This window comes from Drosophila novamexicana, unplaced genomic scaffold, assembly GCF_003285875.2.
Source record: "Drosophila novamexicana strain 15010-1031.04,08,12 unplaced genomic scaffold, DnovRS2.1 tig00000008-arrow-pilon, whole genome shotgun sequence".
NCBI classification, from domain to species: domain Eukaryota; kingdom Metazoa; phylum Arthropoda; class Insecta; order Diptera; family Drosophilidae; genus Drosophila; species Drosophila novamexicana.
In genome coordinates this window covers 4,479,254-4,490,326 of record NW_020824765.1, presented here as the reverse complement: position 1 = coordinate 4,490,326, position 11,073 = coordinate 4,479,254, and the positions used below count along the sequence as shown (strand labels likewise).

At 43.3% G+C, this 11,073-nt stretch overlaps 1 protein-coding gene across 1 annotated transcript; it reads right to left on the bottom strand.

The window, feature by feature from the left end:
• Window positions 1–1,366: 1,366 nt before the first annotated feature.
• Window positions 1,367–2,759, bottom strand: LOC115758537 (lysosomal aspartic protease). Its single transcript, XM_030699233.1, has one exon. The coding sequence runs from the start codon at window positions 2,681–2,683 to the stop codon at window positions 1,502–1,504; it is 1,182 nt and encodes a 393-aa protein (XP_030555093.1). The 5' UTR covers window positions 2,684–2,759; the 3' UTR covers window positions 1,367–1,501.
• Window positions 2,760–11,073: the final 8,314 nt, after the last annotated feature.

The following is an 11,073-nucleotide window of genomic DNA, read 5'->3' as shown; positions in this document are numbered from 1 at the left end:
ATTTAGGGCTGACAACTGGCAATGGCTCTTTACTTTTACCTAACTGATTTTCACTCCAGTCTCCGCTTGCTGTTGTTGTGCTTCCTCTTGCTGATTGCGCAAATCCCAAACGACACTTTTGCGCAAATGCTGCAGCTGCCACACAAAACTCTGCGAATTTTTCACACCATCCTTGTTGTTGTTGCTGTTGGTCCTGCATTGCACAATGCGAAAGTAGCTTAGTGTTGTTGTATTGAAACTGGTAGCTGGCAGGCGGGTGCTGCAAAAAGGCTTAGCATTTAGCAGGCAAAGCGGCTGACAATAAAAACCACTTTCAGCCAAGTATTTTGCAAATGGATTTTATGTTAGGTATCTGAGGGACAGAATGAAGAAAGGAAACTTGAAAGCAATACAAAACTGACAGCCGCTGACTGAAAGTCAACATTCAGCTTGAGGCTGTGTCTCGGCCACTCATTATGCCCGACTAAAAGCAGTCTTTATTGTGTCGAAATTATGGAAAAAGAAAAGGTTAGGCAAACAGCAATCAATATCAACAATTTTAAAGCCACAAATATGCTAAAGGCATGAGTTCGGGCTCGCGTCCCGTCTGTGCTATAAAAAGGCTCAAAAGAAGCTTTCCAAGAGCCAAGTATCAATAAAGGCCTTGTAAGCCGCAGGAAACCAAAACGAAACGGTGAAAGGTCCTTGCAAAAAATTAAATACAAAGGCCACAAGTGAAAACAGCCAGCAGCTCGACTAAGGCTTACCCTGTGCTGTGCAGAGCCATTTAATCACATAACATCTTTACTTTAGTGTCCATATGCCCGCGACCTTTTTGCATAGAATGAAAGTCAAGGCGACAACTGACCCTACCCGAAATACAGGGGGTTCGCATATAACTAAAAATTTGCTGTGCGCGCTCGTAAAACTGGCGAAAACTCGCCGAACCCTAAAAAGTGAAGGCCAAGAGTTGTAGTGCAGGCGGTGGGAGGGGGGGTAGAAAATTTAAATTCAAATTCAAACGCAACGCGTCAGTCGTAAACTTAAAGCTATTTATTTCAATTTTTAAGCGCTCACTCAAGAACCGCAGTAGATTCAGGACGCGGCGGCAAAGGACATTTGTTTGTTTTGTTTTTGTTTTTTTTTTTTGCGTTGCAAATCAATTTCATCCACTCCACTCCAGAAGAGACACAAACTCCATGCCAGTCCCTGCCTCTTTTGGGCCTGCCTGGAAGCAAGTTTTGATTAGCTTCCGCCCACGCAGCTCGGCGGACATTTGACGTCCACTGCGGCTATGTGCCGCATCCGGCTGGATGTAATGCACGGGCTCGGGGGCCGTGTGGTTGGCCCTGCGCCGCTTGTTTGTCGCTTCGAGCAGGTAATAAAATAACAAAATGCTGTTTACTGATTATATTTATTTTTTTCTTGTCTGCCTTAAAATTTTGTCAACTTTGCAGACTTTTCGCTGTCATGGCAGCCGTTTAATAAACAATAACAAAATGGACAAACCGGAGCTCTCGACTCAACTGACTGCATCGGCAAAGCCAATGCGATGATTGCCCATGTCAAACTCTGTGTAGTACTTGCCCAGAAACACATCACCCAGTATCCAAAGCGGGCCACTGGGCGAGGGCAGATCCACGGCTATAAATGCCGAGGCGCACACAGTGCGATCCGAGAAAATGTCATGGAATACATAATCCTCGCCTTTCAGCTCGAAGCGACGACCGCCCAGTGTAAAACTCAAGGTGGGCAGATGCGGCACCTGCTCGCAGGGTACCGAGAACTGGCCATAGGCAGCGGGCGTTCCGCCAATTGACTCGTTAATCAGAATGGCCTGCTCGTAGGGCACGGCCAGAAAGGAGGTGCCCGTGTCGATGATGACCTGACATCCGTTAAGGCAGAGCTGAAGTGGGCCAATGCGCGCCGTCTCCAGCTTAACCTGCCAATAGGCTCGATGCGTAACCGGCACATAGGTAAAGTTGCCGCGATAGTAGCGGGGACTGGAGCCGCCAAAGAAAAGGTATCCGCCCTGGCGACTGCTGGCTATGCGGTTCAGATAGACCGAGAAAACGGGACGCTTCAACAGGTTCTGCTCCATGACAGCATAAAACGGCGGCTTGATGTTCTGTATGGAGATGCCACGATAGGCCAGGCCAAAGATGCCATCGAACTTGGCCGCTAGAAAGATGGGACCCGGCATTTCCGTGGCCTCCGCGAACGTCTGATTGGTTATCTCCAGCCCCGCTACGCGCACCGTGTCCTGGGAGAGGTAGCCAGCCAGACTGCCGGAACCGTACTGTATATCAAACTGTTTGCCATCCGACTTGTAGCTGCGCGAGTGCCTGGAGTTGTAGCGGCTGTGAATCTGGCAGGCGAGCTTCTGATGGCACGACTCCGATGGCACCCACAGATTCGCTGAGCCCGTGTCAAAGATGACGTTAAACTTCTGCGGAGGCGTGCCAATGCTGATGGGCCCGAAGTACTGCGCATCCAGGTAGTTGCTTAGCGGCACGTTCCTCACCTCAAACCCGCGCGTTCTGCCGCTATACTTGAGACGCAGCCGATCCATGCGTATGCCAAACTGTTGAAAGCGATGCCGCACCGAGGGGAACCGACGGAGTGGCACGCGATACAGTTGTGAGCGGCGACTCGCATCCAGCAGTAGTGGAAACAGCAGCAGCAACAACGACAGAAACTTCATAATGTAAGCATCAGCAGCTTGTAGTTATTAATACATATAATATGCTTGAGCTTGGCAAGAAAATCAGCTTCGTTTTGGAAGCTGATACGCTTGACTGTTGCCTTGTTATACAATAAATTGAAGTCAAATGTTGTCGGCAGCTCAAATTTCCATGCATAAAATTTCACTTGAAAACGTAATTGGAAATGCGAGAACTGCGTGCGAGGCATACAGTAAAAGGCACAAATTAAATTCAAGCTTCACACTTGAGCTCGAATTGATGGAAAAACACGTTTTCACATGAGCATATTTCTAACAATGGCACAGCGTGAAAAGCGTCTGCTCTCAGACTCCTCGACAGGCATCTCAAGTGTTGCTGCTGTTGTCGCTTTGCTATGCTCAATTACAGCAAAGGTGACCCAGTCATGATCTAGTTGTAATCAATCAAGCAAATGGATGCTAGCATTGCGCATACGCCCTGCTGTCTGAGCACAGCAGAAGTTCACTTTCGAGTAGCATAATTTTGGGGGCAGCGCCAAAATTGTGACAGATTACGAGTGGAAATCAAGACTTGATTTCGAGCGGTAAATAAATGACTGAACTGGCCAGCTCCGACACTTTTGGGCCATTAGCCAACAAGCATGCCAATCCAGTCAAGAGCGACAAAGGCTGTAAATCACGCATTCGTCTACGCAGAGCGCTGACAAATGTATTGCAATTAAAAAGGACACTGCGGCTAATGTGCGGCAACAACAACAATAACAATCGAGAAAGGGAAACCAACAACAAAGACCACCCGCTGCTGCTGCTGCTGCTGTCAATGGCAGCACTTACCACACCTGCCACACAGCTAATGGCCAAAAGCCAGACAGCAACAATACCTTGTGCGGCTATTGTTAAACGTTCTGCTGAGGGCTTGCCAATATTTAAGGGCAGGCACAATTAAATATGTACAGCGCTTGATATTGACACAGCGAGCTGTTTGCTTTGGCCTGGCCAACAAGCCTTTGATGTGCCCCAGCCTGCAACTTAATTGACAGCGCCCAGTGGCCAAAAAAAATAGAATATGACGCAAATAATATTAAATAGTAATTGAAATTGCATTACTGCCATTAGCAGTTGGCCAGGCGTCAAGTCGACGCACTTCTCATTGAATTAGGCCGCCAAAGTTTTGCCTGGCTGCCAAAGTTGTCTCTTCTGTTCAGGCTAAAAGTTTTCAACGAGTGTCAAACTCGAACCGACAACAAATTGTGTGTGTGTCAGCACTTGTTGCTTACTTGGCCGTATGCAAGCTATACAAAAATAAAAGGTAAAAGGCTGAGGTGAAACGAATTTGAAGCCGGAAATTGCGAGGCAGCATTTGTATCTTTTGATGCTTTCAAATTAAGTTTGCCAAAGCAACCGAAAAGTTTCACTTTTTTTTTCGTTTCTGCTTTGCTGCCCAAATGTTGTTTATAATGTGCCACATGCCGCAGTAAAGGATGCTGCAACGTGGCAGCTGCTGGGCTTGGAAGTTTTTTGTGCACTTGACCTTTTCCTAAGGCGTGTGGCCTGTCTTGGTTTGGCAGCATATCTAACTGCAAGGGCTATGCCACACAACTGCACTAAACTTGCAACAACAAATAAAAAGTGCTCGCATTTGAGTTTTAGTTTTGAGGCTGAGCTTTGGGCTAAGTCCCAAAAACCAATTAAATGACCATAAGCAAAAATAAATAAAACAAAACTTTACAAACGAAGTCACGCTGTGCCCACTCCCAAAATCGCCTCACTCTTGTATGTGCGTGTATTTATGTATTATTTAAACTTGGTCCTTGTGTGCTGTGTGGCCGCAAAAAGGTTTGCCCAACCCACCGCACAAAACTTGGCCAACTTTTCAAGGTACAACAAAAGTTCGAACTGCCGCCGGTTAGATATCAGATAGCATTGGGCCAAACAGCATGCCTAAAATAATATTTTAGCCGCAAAGTTTTTGTAGATACACGTAGAATGACTTGTTGCCCCGTGAAATATCTAAAACAAGCCGCATTATTAATGGCCCAATTAGTGGCTCAAGCAGGTTGCAACAGTTTTCCACTCGCTTGATTCTCTGCCTCCTCAAACAGGAAACTTTAATGGCGCCCGCAAAAGTATGCTACACATTCAGCTGCCAGGCATTTCCCCAGCGAATTGTCTGATATTATTCTTATATTCCGGTGTGCAAACAAGTTCTGTGCCAGCTGCTGCTGCTGCTGCAAATTTCGCTGCAGCTGCTGCGAAATATGAATATATTGCCAATGCAGCGAGTCCTTAAGGAAAAGTTGCTGAAATACGGCACCAAGTTGCATTATAGTGTCAATTTCTGTTGTTTTAATGGACCACAACAACACTCGAGCGAATGCTGCAGATGCTTTTACTCTCGACTCGGCTCCTTGAGTTTGCAAAAGCAGCTTAGCTAAGCAGCCTGTTGTTGACAACCCGTTAGCAACACTTGATAGCTTATTTGATTATGAGTTGCTTAAGCGCTCAGCCACTTGCAATTATGCGAAATTTCACCACATAACTGCATTAAAGTTTAATTGCATAATCACGCGCCGCTTTATGAGCTAATCAACGCGTGCAGCTCTCCGAATACTCACTAATCAGTTTTATAGTTTGAACCAGCTTTAATGTTATACGCTGTTGTTGATGTTGCTGCTGCTGTTGTTCTTCCTCTTGTTGTTGATGTTGCTGCTTCGGTTGTTGTTGCTTGCGTTGTTCCTCTTTTTGTTTATGTTACTGCTACAGTCGCTATATGTGCACTTCTTTCTGCTGTTGCTGTTGCTCTTGCTGCTGTTGACGTTGCAGCTGTCATGGGTTTTGTTGTCGCTGCCGATGTTATTGCTCTATATGTTGCTGCTGGCTCCTGTCTGTATTTTGGCTGCTCTTTTATTTGATAATGATGCTGATGTTGCTGCTGCTCTTGGTATGGCAGTTAATGATGTTTCAACATTGCTGTTGTTGTCTATGTTACTGTTCTTGCTGCTGTTCAAATTGTTGCTGCTGGTGCTGTTGTTGCTGTTATGGGTTTGGCTTTTGCTTCTGCTGTTATAGCCTTTAGTGCAGTGCTATTACTGCTGCTGTTGTTAGTCTACATGTTGATGTTGCTACTACTCTTTAATATTTGAATGTCGCTGGAAATTGTTGCTGTTTTAGTTGATGTTGCTGCTGCTCTTGGTATGGCATTTTATGATGTTGCCTTGTATATGTTCCTGTGTTGTATATATTCCTGTTGCTGCTGCTGTTAAAATGTTGTTGCAGTTATGGGTTTTGCTTTTGTGATAGCCCCAAATGCAGTGCTATTACTGCTGCTGTTATTCGTCGACTTGTTGATGTTGCTACTACTGTTTAATATTGGTACTTTCGCTCGATAATGTTGCTGTCTTAGTAGTTGTTGCAGCTGCTCTTGATATGATAGTTAATGATGTTGCAGCTATTGCTTCTCTGATACTGTTGTTTGATTTTACGGATGCCGCTCCGTCCGTAGATGTTGCCTGCTGCCTTTCGTTATTGTTGCTCTTGATGTTGCCGTTGTGGATGTTGCTATTGTATTTAATTGCAGCTGAAGCTGCTTCTGACATATTTGTCGCTACTTTTGTTCTTGATGTTGTTCTTGACGTTGTTCTCGATGTTACTACTCTTATAGTTAATGTCTATGCTACTGCAGTTGTTGCTGTTACTGATAATGCTTCTACAGTTGTTGCTTATGTTTTTGCTGCTGCTTGAGTATCTGTTGTTGCTGATGCTGCTTTGAATATTGTTGCTATTCCTATACTGCTGCCTGCCGTATTCAATCAATTACGTAAGCGATTGATCCGATGTCAAATGTTTTGCTACTTTATATTGATTGATTTTTCCTTTTGCCGCTTGAGCGACAAAATGTTGCTGAATTCTATGGATCCGCCGCAATTGTGCTCAAATTGTGGCACAAATAAAATGCTTAGCAAGCAGCTCGAGTGTAGACAATTCATGAGTTGGCAACTTGAACTCTTGGAGAGTATTAATAGAAGAGCTATCAGAGTATTTAGTATGCATGACGGGCAGCAACTCGAAAAGGAAAGCAGCAAAGGCAAAGGAAAAATCCGTTAACACTTCTGCATACCCTATAAACGTGAAACTGTTGAGCAAGGGGGATTCCGAAATGCTATGTCAAAGTCAGAGAGAAGTTCTATAAGATATAATTCTATTTACTATTCAAATATTTATTTCAGCACGCCAAGGGATAGCATGAGTACTGATTTTCGTATACGTTTAGATCAATCAGAATGCGTAAATAGGGTATTACTGGAGTTCATTCAGACTTCTTTGTTCCGGTCAGGTCTGTCCAGTAAAACGTGAGACGCCCCTTGAGGCATATTGGCAATTGATATTGCAACATGGCAGCTCGTGCTACTTGCGACACAAGCGACCAGGCTGCGTCTTACAATTTGCATATATACTTTAATAGGTATACAGCCAAGGGGCGAGGCGGAGCAGTGCGCAGTATTTCATTGGCTGCATGGCGGAAATTGTTTTTTAAACGTTAACGGACATTGCTTCAAGTTGTCAGCAGCAGCCCGAAGCCGTCGACTAAAACTTAACAGAAACTTTCTACACTAATCTCTGGACAGCAATGACATGCTTTTGGGCAGAGAGCAAATATTTAATTAGCTATAACACAAGCAGCGCCTAAGGGAATGTCGGAAGGCCTCCCCGAATGCCTGTCAGCCTGCCTGGCAGACAGTTAGCCAGTCAGGCAGGCGGCTGCCACATCCGGTTCTTAATGCCCAGGCACATTTTGGTGGCAGTGAAGCGTGAAACCACGTCGAAAGAAATTCATTTTGTGGCTGGTGCCTGATTCAAGAGAATTCCCCAAATGAGTCGCCAACTATGCGCCAAATAATGCCCAGAGTTCACGCTTTAATGCCAGATACTCATCCATAAATAAGCGAGTTTAAGCATAATTAAAATGGATTTGCCAAGACGTGCCATAAATCACTGCACTGGGAAAGACAGGAACAAAGCGAGAAAGAGAAATGCCTACATTTGAGCTCTATTAATAAAACTGCTGAAATGACTGCAATAAAAAATCAGCCAAGGAAATAAAACTGATAAGTTGCCTTCCTATTCATTAAAAAGTGTAAATTTGTGGCGAGTCGAATTCGCTGAGATACTCTTTGAAACCGTATAGTTTGGCTTTACAACGCCACCGAGAAACTTTAATTGCTCAAATTTAATTGCTCGGCTCGTTAAATTAAGCACAAGGGTTTTCCTCTTAGTAGAGTACACTAAGAGAAAAATCCTGGTTTCAATAAATGAACAATATACACATATCCCAAAAAATTAGTATTTTCAATCTATATGTAGTTTAAAAATAAAGCCCCGCATTAAAAAGATAAAAACGGGAGAATGGCGACCGATTTGGATGATTCTCAAATGAATTACGTTTAAGATAAATTGGAAAAATAATTGATAAGTCGGGCAATGCCGAACAATTTCTTCTAATTTATACTTCACTACATAACCGAGAGCGTGTTTGCCAACATTGCACTTATGCTAATCCCCTATCTATATCACAGCTTCTCTGTATTGCTCTACAATCTTCCAGGCTAGAGTTAAACGACGCAATGCCCTTTCATCCGGAAACACTGGCTGGCGCTGGGGCAGCTGACAAAAGTGGGGTCATCATCGCAGGGTCATCATTTGCCACGACAATTGCCAAGCAACGGGTTTGCTATCCTGAATTGGCCAAGTAACCTGTCTTTTTGTTCAAATTTATTTACTTGCAGCTCTTTAATTGTTGCGCACAAAAGTATGCAATAAAAAATGAATTGTGGATTCAGGGCGCAGCACAGTTTTATGTATACAATTATGTCCTTCATAAGTCTATAGCAGTATTTCTCCGACATTTTCAATTCACACAAGAAAGTTGGCATGAAGTAGATTGTGTTGCCAGAAATTCGGGTAATTATTTAGCCTACAGCTGCGGTGGCTGCTACTGAAGTCGCTATTGTTAGCAGCTTTGACTTTGTAGCAACACTTTGGGGCCGTCAATTTGTGTGCTCTGCCGCTTGACTGACCTTTAACATCATTTCAGCTGGCAGCGGTCGAGTGGGTAATGTGACTCACTTTTGATTATGCGGCAACTTAAATTATGCTCTTCGGGCCTCACTTAATTAAAGCGGCGCAAACATTTTGTGGATCCTCAACAGGCGGCAGCAATTTGAGCGTCTAAGCGACTTTTAATTGAGTTTCATTTCATACTCGTAAAGTCGGCCAAGTTCTTTTTTAAGGGCGCACAATTTGGTTAATTAAAATGTTACAATTGGCGTTGGCATTTTTGTGGCACTTGCCAGTTGCCAAATGCCAGTTGCACGTGGTTATCTTTGTGCTGCGCCTTGCCACACATTTGGGGTGTGCGATGTCACTGCCAGGTGGCAAATGTCCTTGCCACTTTCAAGCAACTGCACTTGACGTGTTTGTTGCAAAGTGCCAAAAGTTATGCACATCATCAAGCGCACAAGGGCGTGCTCCCTGCGGGATGAGCCACAACTACGCTAGACGCGTCAGTGCTTGGCCGTGTGGCAGCTGCCACACACGACTCAATTTGCAATTTGTGGCACAGTCTGTTAAATCTTTATTTATTATAACTAATTTGCATAAAAAACTTTGCAATTGCCGAAGCACATTTCGAATGCCAAAAGCCACTTGGCCGCATAATGAATGTATATGCTGCCGCCCAGTTTCAGTATTATTATTGTTGCAGTTGTTGTTGTTTTGCTGTTTGTGGCATTTAAGTGCTTTGAACTTTGACTTTGCATGCTGATATAATGTGCCCCAATTCATTGCCATTCGGTTAGGTGCATGCGAGCACCACGCCCTGAGTTTAGTTTGACTGCTGTATTTAGCACTCGCATATTGCTCATACGCCACGTTTCCGATTAGTTGCCGGCTAAAAATTTGCTAGCTGGCCAGTAAAAAGTTTACTATGCTCACATTTTTACAAATATATTAAATATTTATGCACTTCATGTGGTTGCTGCTAGTGGAAATCTCATGTTTCACATTCAAATTGCCCTCTATATACGATACCCCAGCTCGACATGCCTCTGCCACAAAAAGGATGGGTAAGTGGCAGCAGAAAGCAGTTCTGCCCCTAAGAATTTCCTTATCAGTTTTAACAGTCGTGTCGTTTCAGCAATTTCCGGTTATCCGTAACCATTAAACTCAGGAACTATACGATATGTGTTCTGAAAATTAGCCATCTTCGCAGTCGTATGTTTAACATAAAAAAAAACAATCGATTTTGCTGAAGAACTATAAGAGCTGAAGTCCTCAAATTTGGTATGCAGATTCATGTGGTTCTTGAATTTGCTTTTCATACTTACCCTAAACATCAAGAGCCGTAAGCTCGTAAAAAATGCTTCAATAGTTTTATGCAGGGTATCTCACGTCTAGAGCTTTCCTCTATTGCATTTCCACTTGTTTTATGCGCTGAACCGCGCTGCTCATGCAATATTTATAGGCACTGGAATTTTATTGTGGCAATGCAATGCATTTTTATGACGTCTGCTCTGCAGCAATGGTTTATTCATAAAGACTCAGCCAACAACTCGTGGCCTGCAACATGCCAGCTAAGTTATTAAGTGAGCCCTCTGTAATACAGACGTTATTAAAGAGCCTTACTGCACCTAGACTCAATAAACGCATTATACGCTTACTTACCTTGGCTTTAACCCTAATTAACTGCGCCAGCAGAAGCACATTTTATAGCTGGCGTAAAATCTAATTCAAGGATTTGGCACAAATCCTGCTGGTCTGACAAGACTGCATCTTCGACTGTGCTGAACGCCTTGCTGGTGGAATACAAATAAAATTGACATTCGTTTTAATGGTTCTCAGCGCCAGAAAGCGAACAAAAAGCAAAGAATGCAATTAAAAAATAAAATCATTTTCATGTTGCTTTTGTCGTTCAGCAACTGTTGCTGTGCGCAACAAAATTGCTTTGATGTATGCACCATTCCCTTTTTTATTATTTTTAAATTTATGAAAACAAGAAAATTAAAATTTCATTGAAAAATGTCGTATAGCAGCAGCACAATAAGCTATAAAAATTAATGACCTCGCCCAGAAAAGCAAGCGAGAGAGAGAGCGAACGCAATAAATTGGCAAAATTTGTGTGTGAGCATTAAAAGAAACCAATTCAATATTTAAACCAACTCCTGTGATTTATTTATGGCACACATATAAATTATTCAGATTATTTATTTTAGGCTTGCAAATTTCTGATTCTCTTCAGCTCGTATTTTAAAAACTGCCGACCACATTTAAACGGGCAAATAAAATCAGCAGCCAGTTAATTGAATCAACTGGTTTTTTTGTATACACTCAAAGAAATATCATTTATTAGTTTACGA